Source organism: Salvelinus alpinus, chromosome 2, assembly GCF_045679555.1.
Source record: "Salvelinus alpinus chromosome 2, SLU_Salpinus.1, whole genome shotgun sequence".
Classification (NCBI taxonomy): Eukaryota; Metazoa; Chordata; class Actinopteri; order Salmoniformes; family Salmonidae; genus Salvelinus; species Salvelinus alpinus.
Genome location: NC_092087.1, coordinates 71,491,047 through 71,505,655, shown reverse-complemented (window position 1 = coordinate 71,505,655; position 14,609 = coordinate 71,491,047). Strand labels below are relative to the sequence as shown.

Here is a 14,609-nt window from a genome sequence, read left to right as displayed (position 1 = left end):
ACGCACACGAGCACATACACACACACATTCAACAGATAACACCCCAATTCTGAGTTAATGCCATCATACATCCTAGTTCTTTGTTTATTTTATTTGTTTTTAGCCAACACCACATTCCTGTGTGCAATAGATTAAAACCAATCTCAGGGAGACAATTACAGATACGGTATTCACATTTATTTTTATAAAGTAATTGTTAAATCATGCACTTGAACTCAATATGGATATTTACACATTACTTAACTAGAAAATAATGCACTTTTATCGGCACATATCTTCTCTTCCACGAATAACACTCAATAACAGCAAGACCTGTCATGTAAGTATTCAAAAAGACACTAGAGGGCAGTACATACCTAATATAATTCAGGAGATTCAGACATGGAATTACCATGCTGAATTTACTGTGTATTAGATTTGATCAACAATATAATGCGGATGAAACTCTTTTGAAACAATCAAATTGTTACACTACATCAACATTAGAGTACAGTGACAAGTTCTAGAATCTGGCCTAGAACAGCCACATTCAATTGGTACAACTAGTATTGTCACAGATACAGTGCCTTCAGAAAGTATTCACACCCCTTGACCTATTCCACTTTGTGTTACAGCGTGGATTCAAAATTGATGAAGTATTCATTTTACCCATCTACACACAATAACCCATAATGACAAAGTGATTTTATTTTAAACAAATTATTTACACCTTTATTGAAAATTAAGTACAGAAATATCTCATTTACATAAGTATTCACACACCTGAGTCAATACTTTGTAGAACATCTTTGGTGGCGATTACAACTTTAAGTCGTCTTGGGTATGTATGCATCAGCTTTGCACATCTGGATTTGGGGATTTTGCTCATTCTTCCTTCCTTTTTCAAGCTCTGTTAAATTAGATGGGGAGTGACAGTGAACAGCAATCTTCAAGTCTTTCCACAGATGTTCAATGGTATTCAAGTAAGGCCTTTGTCTGGGCCACTCAAGGACTTTCATAAACTTGTTCTGAAGTCATTCCAGCATTGCTTTAGCTGTATGCTTGGGGTCATTGTCCTGTAGGAACATAAATCTTTTCCCTGGTCTGAGGTCATTTGCACTCTGAAGCAGGTTCTCATCAAGGATTTGCCTGTATTTGGCTCCATTTATTGTTCCCTCTATCCTTACCAGTCTACTTGTCCCTGCCACTGAAAAAGCATCCCCATAGCATGATTCTGCCACCACCATGCTTCACGGTAGGGATGGTGTTAGACGGGTGATGAGTTGTGCCTGGTTTTCTCCAGACGTAGCACTTTGCGTATTGGCCAAATAGTTCAATTTTTGTCTCATCAGACCACAGAATCTTTTGCCTCTTTTACATGCCTTTTTGCCAAATCTAGGGGTGCTGTCGTGTGCCTTTTTCTCAGGAATGGCTTCCATCTGGCCAATGTCCCATAAAGCCCAGATTGGTAAAATGCTGTAGAGACTGTTGTCCTTCTGGCAGGTTCTCCCATCTCAGCCATAGCACTCTGTAGTGGTCATTGGGTTCTTGGTCACCTCTCTGACCTAGGTCCTTCTTGCTCAGTTTGTTTGGACGGCCAGCTCTTGGCAGCGTCTGGGTAGTTCCATATTTTTCCCATTTCCCAATGGTGGAGACCACTGTGCTCTTGGAAAACTTTCAACACTCTAGAAATTGTTTTATACCCTTTCACAGATATATGCCTCATCACAATTATATCTCAGCAATCTACAGACAGTTCCTTGGAATTCATGGAATAGTTTCTGCTCTGACATGCACTGTCAACTGTGGGACCTTTATATAGACAGGTGTGTTTCTTTCTAAATCATGTCCAAACAATTGAATTGGCCACAGGTGGACTCCAATCAAGTTGTAGTGACGTCTCAAGGATGATCAAAGGAAATTGGATGCACCTGAGCTCAATTTGAAGTGTCATAGCAAAGGGGTGTGAATACTTGTGTAAAGGAGACTTCTGTATTTCAAACATTTCTAAAAACATGTTTTCACTTTGTCATTATGGGGTATTGTGTGTAGATGGGTGAGAAACAGATCTATCCATTTTGAATTCAGGCTGTAAATGTGGAATAAGTCAAGAAGTATGAATACTTTCTGAAGGCACTGTAGATAGGCATTTCAGATTCTACATGTTAGAGACGTGTGTTTGTTATACATACTATATTTCTATCAGAATGTTCCACAATGTTGTGCCCTGGTGAACGCAGCCCATAAAAGGTCAGTTTGAATCAAGTTGTAATTATCTTAAATGTGTCACACTCTGATCTGTTTCACCTGTCTTTGTGATTGTCTTCACCCCCCACCAGGTGTCGCTCATCTTCCCCATTATCCACGGTTTATTTATACCTGTGTTCTCTGTTTGTCTGTTGCCAGTTCGTTTTGTTTCATCAAGCCTACCAGCGTTTTTCCCTCTGTTCCTGTCTCTCAATTGTTCCTGTTTTCCCGGTGGTGACCTTTTCTGCCTGCCCTGACCCTGAGCCTGCCTGCCATCCTGTACCTTTGCCACACCTATCTGGATTACTGACCTCTTCCTACCCTGACACTGAGCCTGTCTGCCGTCCTGTACCTTTGCCCCACCTATCTGGATTACTGACCTCTGCCTGCCCTTGACCTGTCTTTTGCCTGCCCCTGTTGGATTAATAAACTGTTGTTACTTCGACGTTGTCTGCATCTGGGTCTTACCTGAAACGTGATAAAGTGCATATTGATAAAAATGTAGTTCTCTTCAATTCATAAATCTGAGTAACTTCATATCATAATAATTATAAATGTTATTAACCAATCCACAGTAATCTTAAAATCCACACAAAGAAAACTAGGAGAAGCGATGCACAGGCTTCATTTTCTCCATTTCACATGCTAACAGCAATCGCAACACCATGCTCGTATCCAGCTGCAAAAACCTAGAGACAAAGGAAAAGCAATGAATTAACCAATAGCAATGTCAGTTTTGTGAAAGTAGGACTCAGTGGAACTAGGTTTCTTGCTAATGCACGCAAATAATATTACTCAACATTGCTGTAAAGCAGGGGTGAAAAACAAATTTTCCTCCCTGGGCCACATTGAGTCTTTAACGAAGTCTGAGGGCCACATTGAAATAGTCCTATGTTTTTGGAATTTTCGATGCTCCCTGACTGTCTAGCTTTTCTTTCTGTGATAGTGAGCTGGACAGAGTGAAGAGACTGTATACATGTAGGTCCATTGTCATTACGTCGCATCCGCTTCCGGGACTTTTTGAAACCCTATCTAAGTGGCAGTTTGAGGGCAAAAGCATTTAACTAATTTTTTTAACCTTTTTCTGTCTCCTTTACAGGTGGCTCCAGGAGTCCCATCTTCTCCAAAGGTGACTCCAGAGTCTCTATCTCCCCCACGAGGTAAAAGGCTTTCTCCAGGATTCTCTGACTCTTTCTGAACCTCCAGATGCCTCGGCACAGTGAGTCATGGATCCTCTGACATGAGTTGATCTCTGTGCGTGTCACGCCCTGACCGTAGATTGCTTTGTATGTTTCTATTTTTAGTTTGGTCAGGGTGTGATGTGGGTGGGTATTCTATGTTGTAGGTCTAGGTTTTCCTTTTCTATGTGTTTGGCCTGGTATGGTTCTCAATCAGAGGCAGCTGTCTATCGTTGTCTCTGATTGAGAGCCATACTTAGGTAGCCTGTTTTCCCATTTTGAGTTGTGGGTGATTATTTTCTGTTTAGTGTTTTTCGTCACCTTACAGGACTGTTCGTTTGTCGTTTTTTGTTGTTTTGTTCAGTGTTCAGTTGTTTTATTAAAAATATGAACACTTACCATGCTGCACCTTGGTCCTCCTCTCCTTCTCCCAACGACAATCGTGACAGTGCGCCACAATGCTGCTCTGGCTCGGATGAGCTGGGATCTCTTGCTGACTTTGGCGAGGCTGACACTGTCTTTACAGATATTGATGATGTCCAGGCCAATGAATAGGGCATTTGAGGCCACGTTACATCGCCTTAATGTCTTAGATAGGGTGAGTGGAGTGCCTTGTGCCAACATCCCAATGTCAGGTAAATCTGCAGCAAGTTTTTTGCCCTCTTGGAGTCCCACCTTGCCTGCACCCATGACCACACCTTTTCCCTTTAAGGTCTCTATTGCAGAGGTATTTTTCACTATGGCATTAATCTTCTTTCCTAAACTCGCACCACCTTTTCCGATAATCACCGCAACCATTAATGCCTGCCTGTTATGCCGCACAACAGGAAGAATTCTGCTGGCCACCTTCTCTATACTCCCCCAGAGTATTTGCATGTCCTCTATGAAATTTTGAAAGACTGTATTGGCTTTCTTACTGTGGTATCTGTTAAACATGATCTCTGTGACACCGGTGGTTAGACTGTTGACACCACTGGTCACACCTATTCTAAGCCCTGCGATGGTGAGTCCCAGTGACAGCCCAGCAGTCACAGGGGCAAGACAAAGGCCTGCTATGGTCAGAGTCCCTCCTGTTGCCCCCACTGCACTGCCTGCCACACTGGAGATATCAGACCCAAACTTCATCTCTTCAGGTTTGACAGCTCTCTTTTCCAACTCTATTAGAAAGTCCAGCATTCTGGAGTGGCGCTGACTGAACAGACCAATGAAGCCCAGGGCAGAGTCCTGGAACAGGAACGTCAGTCTGAGGTGCTGGTTCATCCTAGCTTGAGGAACATATTCCACTTTTTCATCAGAGACATTGAAACATGTAGCTGGAATCGATGAATGATTAGAAATGTGTGCCCTCAGTGTTAGTAAGCTAGTATTTGTAACATAAAACAGAACTGGAAAGGTTTACCTGATATCACTCAAATGGCACAAATGGTTAAACATGTTCTGCATGGACCTTTCATTCACGTCAGTGTCAATCATCAAGTTGTCATTCTTCTCATTCTTCTCTGCAAAATTGTTTTCTAATGATGATTTTGTCAGACTTCTCTCCACAAAATGATTTTCTAATGAGAAATAGATATAAAAAGTGTTATTTATAAAATATTTATTCAGCAACAAGAGGGAGCATACATGTAACATGGTTCAATCTCTTTCAGAGCACTTACGTTATACACTGCTCAAAAAAATAAAGGGAACACTTAAACAACACAATGTAACTCCAAGTCAATCACACTTCTGTGAAATCAAACTGTCCACTTAGGAAGCAACACTGATTGAAAATAAATTTCACATGCTGTTGTGCAAATGGAATAGACAAAAGGTGGAAATTATAGGCAATTAGCCAGACACCCCCAATAAAGGAGTGATTCTGCAGGTGGTGACCACAGACCACTTCTCAGTTCCTATGCTTCCTGGCTGATGTTTTGGTCACTTTTGAATGCTGGCGGTGCTCTCACTCTAGTGGTAGCATGAGACGGAGTCTACAACCCACACAAGTGGCTCAGGTAGTGCAGCTCATCCAGGATGGCACATCAATGCGAGCTGTGGCAAGAAGGTTTGCTGTGTCTGTCAGCGTAGTGTCCAGAGCATGGAGGCGCTACCAGGAGACAGGCCAGTACATCAGGAGACGTGGAGGAGGCCGTAGGAGGGCAACAACCCAGCAGCAGGACCGCTACCTCCGCCTTTGAGCAGGAGGAGCACTGCCAGAGCCCTGCAAAATGACCTCCAGCAGGCCACAAATGTGCATGTGTCAGCATATGGTCTCACAAGGGCTCTGAGGATCTCATCTCGGTACCTAATGGCAGTCAGGCTACCTCTGGCGAGCACATGGAGGGCTGTGCGGCCCGACAAAGAAATGCCATCCCACACCATGACTGACCCACCGCCAACCGGTCATGCTGGAGGATGTTGCAGGCAGCAGAACGTTCTCCACGGCGTCTCCAGACTCTGTCACGTCTGTCACATGTGCTCATGTGCTCAGTGTGAACCTGCTTTCATCTGTGAAGAGCACAGGGCGCCAGTGGCGAATTTGCCAATCTTGGTGTTCTCTGGCGAATGCCAAACGTCCTGCACGGTGTTGGGCTGTAAGCACAACCCACACCTGTGGACGTCGGGCCCTCATACCACCCTCATGGAGTCTGTTTCTGACCGTTTGAGCAGACACATGCACATTTGTAGTTGGCTCTGGTACTTATGTTAATTACCATGCCACATATGTCTTTCATTGAAAAGCAAACATTTTACAAACTAAGAAACTAGTTAGTTATTTTTACAAACTAAAAAACAGAGTGCAAATACCCAGGTGTTTCTGTCATACTTTGAGAGCACCTGTCACAGCCGTCAACAGAAGTGGACCAAGGTGCAGCGTACATGTTCTTTTATTTAGAAAAGACGCCGAACAAAACAATACAAACTACAAAACAAACCGTGAAGCTTAAGCTTAAGTGCCACAAACAAAGTTAACTTCCCACAAAGACAGGTGGGAAAAAGGGCTACCTAAGTATGGTTCTCAATCAGCGACAACGCTAGACAGCTGTCCCTGATTGAGAACCCTACCCAAAACATAGAAATACAAATAATAGAACATAAAATACCCACCCCAAATCACACCCTGACCAAACAAAGTAGAGACATAGAGACATAAAAAGGATCTCTAAGGTCAGGGCGTGACAGTACCCCCCCCCAAAGGTGCGGACTCCGGCCGCAAAACCTGAACCTATAGGGGAGGGTCTGGGTGGGCATCTATCCGCGGTGGCGGCTCAGGTGCGGGACGCAGACCCCGCTCCACCACTGGCTCACCCCACTTTGGTGGCACCCTCGTCGCCGACCCCGGACTGGGGACCCTCGTAGCGGGCCCCGGACTGGGGACCGTCGCTGGGGGCCCCGGACCGGGGACCGTCGCTGGGGGCTCCGGACCGGAGAACGTCGCTGGGGGCTTCGTGCCATGGATCGTCGCTGGAGGCTTCTTGCCATGGATCGTCACTGGAGGCTTCTTGCCATGGATCATCACTGGAGGCTTCGTGCCATGGATCATCACTGGAGGCTTCGTGCCATGGATCATCACTGGAGGCTTCGTGCCATGGATCATCACTGGAGGCTTCGTGCCATGGATCATCACTGGAGGCTTCGTGCCATGGATCATCACTGGAGACTTCTTGCCATGGATCATCACTGGAGGCTTCGTGCCATGGATCATCACTGGAGGCTTCGTGCCATGGATCATCACTGGAGGCTTCGTGCCATGGATCATCACTGGAGGCTTCGATGGTTAGCCTCCTCATATCGCCGCCGCTCAGCTTTAGCTGCTTCCAGTTCCTCTTTCGGACGGCGATATTCCCCAGCCTGCCTCCAGGGTCCTTTCCCGTCCAGGATTTCCTCCCAAGTCCATGAATCCTGAACACGCTGCTCCTCCTTACCATGCTGCTTGGTCCGTTTGTGGTGGGAAGTTCTGTCACGGCCGTCAACAGAAGTGGACCAAGGTGCAGCGTGTTGAGCGTACATGTTCTTTTATTTAGAAAAGACGCCAAACAAAACAATACAAACTACAAAACAAACCGTGAAGCTTAAGGCTAAGTGCCACAAACAAAGTTAACTTCCCACAAAGACAGGTGGGAAAAAGGGCTACCTAAGTATTGTTCTCAATCAGAGACAACGCTAGACAGCTGTCCCTGATTGAGAACCAAAACATAGAAATACAAATAATAGAACATAGAATACCCACCCCAAATCACACCCTGACCAAACCAAATAGAGACATAAAATGATCTCTAATGTCAGGGCGTGACAGCACTTTAGGACTTTACAAAGTTTGACACCGGTAGTGGTGTAGAGACTTTAGGAATTTGGTATATTAAAAGACAGCTTTGTAATGCCATCATCTGATTAATTCACACAATAAGGGTGATACTTTCCTTTAGCTTTGTCTTTACTAGACAAAGCTAAAGGAATAGATTGTAAATGACTGTTTTATTTATAAGATAGATTGTAAATGACTGTTTTATATTACTGTTTATTATCATTAAATCCTTAGTATGAATATATTGTTTTTATGTCCTTAGAGACTGAAAGTAGTGTTAGGGTCAAGCTCTTTGTCTATTTGAAGAGTGTAATTATTTAGTGGACTGTAGGAATGTGTACTCCCAATAACTCAAGGCCTCTCTTGACTGATGAGAAGTCCTGTAATATGCACAGAGTAGCATGGAGAAATCCTGGGTGATGGAAAACTACTGATGTTTATTCAGATGAAACTCACAAAAACAATAAACAGCACACGAAACGTGCAGCAAATGCCGTGCTCACAGGCAACTAAACAAAAACAAGATCCCACAAAAACCAGTGGGGAAATGGCTGCCTAAATATGATCCCCAATCAAAGACAACGATAAACAGCTGCCTCTGATTGGGAACCATACCAGGCCAACATAGAAATACTTAACCTAGATAGGAACACCACCGTAGTCACACCCCGACCTAACCAAAAGAGAGAATAACAAGGCTCTCTATGGTCAGGGCGACACTTATCAACAACTTTAAAATTATGTTCTGGAAAAACTGTGGAAAATAATATAAAATTGGCTTTTAGGATGGGATAATATTATATTAAATCTGGACTTACTACATTTTATTGCCGTTTCTGTCGCCACTGTTGTGATTTAAAAGGGATTCAATTGTTGATTGGTTCAATAATAGGCATTAATGACAATCTCAGAAATAATCATTATTTGTCTTCTTGTCATGCAAATCTATAAGGGGAGGAAGGTTTAATACTGTACTGTAATGTAGGGCCAGTTGTTTTAGACCCAGCTCTGTAATTACACCTGTAACATACACTTACTGGCCAGTTTTTTAGACCCAGCTCTGTAATTACACCTGTAACATACACTTACTGGCCAGTTTTTTAGACCCAGCTCTGTAATTACACCTGTAACATACACTTACTGGCCAGTTTTTTAGATCCAGCTCTGTAATTACACCTGTAACATACACTTACTGGACAGTTTTTTAGATCCAGCTCTGTAATTACACCTGTAACATACACTTACTGGACAGTTTTTAGGTACACCGATGTTCAAGAAAAAAAGATTGTGCCTACAGACCCAGCTTAGACCCAGCTCTGTAATTACACCTGTAACATACACTTACTGGCCAGTTTTTTAGATCCAGCTCTGTAATTACACCTGTAACATACACTTACTGGACAGTTTTTTAGACCCAGCTCTGTAATTACACCTGTAACATACACTTACTGGACAGTTTTTAGGTACACCGATGTTCAAGAAAAAAAGATTGTGCCTACAGACAGTAACTCATGTGGCCGTGGCTTGCTATATAAAGCAGACAGACAGGCATTGAGGCATTCAGTTACTGTTTGATTGAACGTTAGAAATGGTAAAACAAGTGACCTAAGTGACTGTGTGTGGTATGATCGTCAGTGCCAGGCACGCCAGATCGAGTATTTCAGAAATGGCCGCCCTTCTCTGCTTTTCACGCAAGACAATGTCTAGGGTTTACTGAGAATGGTGCGACAAACAAAAAACATCCAGTCAGCGGCAGTCCTGTGGGCGAAAGCAGCTTGAATCGTGCAAGCTAACAGGCTGGCCACAAACAGGCAAATAACGGTGCAGTGGTGTGCAGAACGGCATCTTGGGACGCACAACTCATCGATCCTTGTCACAAAGCACTTAGGCTATGAAAATGACACCATATTGAAAAGATCGATCTGGTTAATAGATTTCTGCACAAGTTAATCTGCTAAATCATAGCAGGTGTATTGCAGCTATTTTACCGTTTTCATATTATAAAGTTGTGAATCAAAATAGTTGTAGGGCTACATTAATCTTCTGTAAGCGGTGAGGGTATCACTGTTTCTGAAAATCTCTGGAGTTCTGCAGTTCAACTCTGTATGGATATTTAAACATTGCTAAAGTAGAAAATAATGCACTTTTATCTGCACATATCTTAACTGAAGTGAGTAACAATCAATAACAGCAAGACATGTCACATGAGTAAAAGACACTGAAAGACACTAGAGGGCAGTATATGCCTATACAATTCAGAAGTAGAATAACCATGTTGAAATAACTATGTAGGCCTATTAGATTTTCACAACAATGTAATGTGGATGTAACTCTTTTGAAACTATTTTAAAATTGTTACACTACATCAATGTACAGTGTGACAAGTTCTAGAATCTGACGCAGAACAGCTACGCTCAGTTGGTACAAGTACTAATGTTGCTGAAAGATAGTGAGTCATTATTTGACATGTCAGAGAGGCCTGTTTCTTCTATATAATACATTTAGAATATTTAGATCTGACTATTCGACAACATGAACACCGCCCAGATAAAGGGGTGGTTTGAATAAAAATGGTAATAATCATAAATACATTTAAGAAAAAAATATGTTCTCTTCTATTCTCAAGTCCAAGTAACTTTAAAACCATGCACAGTAATCATTTCAAATCTACATGTTAAGCAATTAGGTCGTACAGGAAGTGATGCACAGGAAACAATGCAGTCCAAATGGCAGGTGTCTTGGCTTCGTAATTTTCTCAATTTCTACTTATAAATGTTCTCAGCCCATACATATGCTAACAGCAACAGCAACAACACCATGCCGAAATGCCACATCCAGTCGCAAAAACCTAGAGACAGGGATTTTTAATGGAAAAGCAATTAATTAACCAATGGCAATGCCCGCTTTGTGAAATTCAAAGACTTAGAAGCTTGAGTATTTTTGCTGATACATGCACATAATATCATTCAACATCTGCTGTGTACAGTATGTGACATGTTTAAGGGCAAATCAATTTAACGACTTTTGTACCTTTTTCTATCTCCTCCATAGGCTGCCCCAGGAGTCTCGTCTCCTCCATAGGCTGCCCCAGGAGTCTCGTCTCCTCCATAGGCTGCCCCAGGAGTCTCGTCTCCTCCATAGGCTGCACCAGAGTTTCTATATCATCCTCAGGCTGCTCCATTAGTCCCATCTGCACAAGCGGCTCTAGACTTTCAAACTCCTTCACAAGGTAAAAGGCTTTCTCCAGGATTCTCTGACTCTTTCTGAACCTCCAGATGCCTCGGCACAGTGAGTCATGGATCCTCTGACATGAGTCGATCTCTGTGCGCCACAGTGCTGCTCTGGCTCGGATGAGCTGGGATCTCTTGCTCTTGCTGCCTTTGGCGAGGCTGACACTGTCTTTACAGATAGTGATGATGTCCAGGCCAATGAACAGGGCATTTGAGGCCACGGCGCATCGCCTTAATGTCCTAGAGAGGGCGAGTGGAGTGCCTTGGGCCAACATCCCAATGTCAGGTAAATCTGCAGCAAATGTTTTGCCCTCTTGGAGTCCCACCTTGCCTGCACCTATAACCACGCCTTTTCCCATTAAGGCCTCTATTGCAGAGGTATTTTTTACTATGCCATTGATCTTCTTTCCTAAACTCGCACCACCTTTGCCTATATTCTTCCCAACCACTAATGCCACCACCTTCGGCTCCAAAGGGCAAATGTTGCTGGCCACCTTCTCCAGACTACCATGGAGTCTTTGCATGTCCTCCATGAAACATTGAAAGATTGTATTGGCTTTCTTGTTTTGGTAGCTTTTAAACACCACCTTTGTAACACCGGTGGTTAGACTGTTGACCCCACTGGTCACACCCATTCCAATCCCTGCGATGGTGAGCCCCAGTGACAGCCCAGCAGTAACAGGGGCAAGACAAAGGCCTGCGATGGTCAGAGCCCCTCCTGTTGCCCCCACTGCACTGCCTACCACACTGGAGATATAACCCCCTTTCTTCATATTATCTAGTTTGCCAGCTCTCCTTTCCAGCTCTTTTATAAAGTCCAGCATTCTGGAGTGGCACTGACTGAACAGACCAATGAAGCGCAGGGCAGACTCCTGGAACAGGAACGTCAGTCTGAGGTGCTGGTCCATCCTAGCAGGAGGAACATATTCCACTTTTTCATGAGAGACATTGAAACATGTAGCTGGAATCGATGAATGATCAGAAATGTGTGCCCTCAGTGTTATAGTAAGCTAGTATTTGCAAATGTAACATAAAACAAAACTGGAAAGGTTTACCTGATATCACTCAAATGCCGCAAATGGTTAAACATGTTCTGCATGGACTTTTCATTCACTTCAGGGCTGGTGTCACTCATCAAGTTGTCATTCTTCTCTCTGCAAAATGTTTTTCTAATAAGGATAATAAAAAACAATATAAAGAACTTTTCAGCTGCAGCAAAAGTTGCTATAATGTTACATAATAATATAAAGTATCTTACTGGTATGTCTGAAACCATACAGAGAGAAAAAAAAGGATAGATCATTTGATTTGAATATTGTGTTAAATCATTTAAACTGATAAATGACTTACGTTTTTCCCAATCCCATTCTCTCACACAGCTGCTCAGAGATGTTCATGTAATTTTCCAAGTATACGTGCAGCACCTCCACATTGAGGAGGCATGGGGAAAAGAAGGCCGATGCGTCCCTCTTAAAGTGGATGAGGAGAGGACAGGCCATTCTAGCGGAGGTGATGACAGCTCGGACACTTGCTTGTTCCCTCCCCTGAGGCAGAGGACACAACCGGTTTTCATCAGCAAATACAAACAGAGAGGTGACCACCAGCCTCTCCACAGCATCCATGAAGCAGTCCAGCTCCTCCAGCCCATTGAGAGTGTCCTTCAGTACAGCTTCCAGCTCCTTCTCCAGCTCCTTAAGCCTACGGTTTGCAGTCACCTGGGTCAGATAGTCTTTCGTGAACTCTCCTAATGCCTTGGTCTTGTCTTCTGCATTCAAGACTCGGCTGAATTTAAGATCGATTCTGTCTGACATTTCCTTGATGTTCTTCATCTTGGATTGTTCCTCCTTTCTCTGCAGGATCCACCTTGGATGCCTGTCACAGAATTCCTTCACTGTGTAGACATAGCTGAGGGTGTCTGAGATGTATTGGCCCAATAACTCTCTCATTTCCTCTGAGAAATAAGAAGATGCAGTTTAGGAAGGCTTTCTGTCTCAAAGTACTTTACAGGTTCTCTATTGAAGTACAGTAAAACGACTTTACTAATCACCTACTACACAGATCTGGTCCCAGAATATCAATGATCAACTAATATATACCTTAATGCACTGAATCTTGCAGATGGATTTCAGTCAACTTAGGCTAACCATTTAAAATGAAACAATATAAATGAGTCTGAGATGTGTTCCACCTTCATTCCTTTTTATATCCCTCAAGCCAATGTTTCTTACTACCAAGACTTTGTGATCTTCAGCCATTTTGATTTTGCTCCCTGGTAAGGGCTAAGGCACTGTGGCTCGGGTCAAATCTCAGCCAATAGGGATGCTGTTGAGATCAGGGGGCGAGGTGCTCAGATGCTCATAGCTACCACAAGCAATAGTAATTGTGTTATCATTGTTATTATGTTAATACAAATATTTCTAGCAGTGTAAGTTAAAGCTAGAATCCTTAGTTGCTACATACATTTTTGGACTTCTAAATTAATGATATATACCCATTGATTCTTCAAGAATACAACTTATACACTGATTATACTAAACATTAAGAACACCTGCTCTTTCCATGACATCGCCTGAACAGGTGAATCAAGGTGAAAGCTATGATCCCTTATTGATGTCACTTGTTAAATCCACTTCGATTAGTGTAGATAAAGGGGAGGAGACAGGTTAAAGAAGGATTTTTAAGCCTTGAGACAATTGAGATATGGATTGTGTATGTGTGCCATTCAGAGAGTGAAAGGGCAAGACAAAAAAATGTAAGTGCATTTGAACTGGGTATGGTAATAGTTGCTAGGCGCACCGTTTTGTGTCAAGAACTGCAACACTGATCGTTTTTTCACGGTCAACAGCTTCCCATGTATATCAAGAATGGTCCACCACCGAAAGGACATCCAGCCAACTTGACACAACTGTGGGAAGCATTGGAGTCAACTCAGTACTAGGTGTTTCTAATGTTTGGTATACTCAGTGTATATGCCTGATGAGCTTTGATTAACTGTTGTACCCCACCAGAACCCCAAATATTATCTTGTTTTATGCCAATGTTTATAAACAACATAAATGTAAACAAACACTGTACAGCCTCAAAACATGGTTATAACTATTATTTTGATATCATGGATGGTCAGTCCTTGCATCCATAGATCTATGAATTTGAGTGGTAACATTTCTCCAGGCCCAACCCTCAGCTTTTGCCAAAACATAGGCGAGGCAACCGCTTTGTTATTGTTACAATTAAGGATTCTAGCTTCAAATCATGACAGCCAACATTGTTCAGATTAATTCAAAGTCTCCTATGCAGGTCTCAGCTCAGGTGTCAAATAATGACATTGTATATTATAAAATGTAGCTTTTTAAGGAACATTCTGATCTACAGTTTATTGTATGGAGGTTGATTTACATCATGATCTGGGTAATTGTTCAATGTGCTGCAGACCCAGATTAAGTATATTCATTTACTAATAAAGCACTTTCAAATGAGATCTGCCTTGACAATGCTTTTTAGTCCAGGAGTAGGTTTGTCCCATAATTCACTGCACTCTAACTTTAACTCTAAAACCCATCAAAAAGTTGGCAACTCCTGGGTTAAAAAAAACACTTCTGAAAATCGCACCATATTTAAAATGACTGTAGATTTTGCACATGGGCGCTTGAAAGTTTATCTGCTAAGTCATATCAGGTGTAATTCCAG

At 42.7% G+C, this 14,609-nt stretch overlaps 1 protein-coding gene across 1 annotated transcript; it reads right to left on the bottom strand.

Annotated features, from left to right (window-relative positions):
• Window positions 1–3,241: 3,241 nt before the first annotated feature.
• LOC139541266 (uncharacterized) lies at window positions 3,242–12,936 on the bottom strand. The gene is made up of 7 exons (XM_071345726.1): window positions 12,273–12,936; window positions 12,181–12,188; window positions 11,978–12,131; window positions 10,723–11,831; window positions 4,804–4,960; window positions 3,852–4,665; window positions 3,242–3,494 (listed from the first exon to the last, which is right to left on the bottom strand). The coding sequence occupies exons 1-7, from the start codon at window positions 12,866–12,868 to the stop codon at window positions 3,300–3,302; spliced, it is 3,033 nt and encodes a 1,010-aa protein (XP_071201827.1). The 5' UTR covers window positions 12,869–12,936; the 3' UTR covers window positions 3,242–3,299.
• Window positions 12,937–14,609: the final 1,673 nt, after the last annotated feature.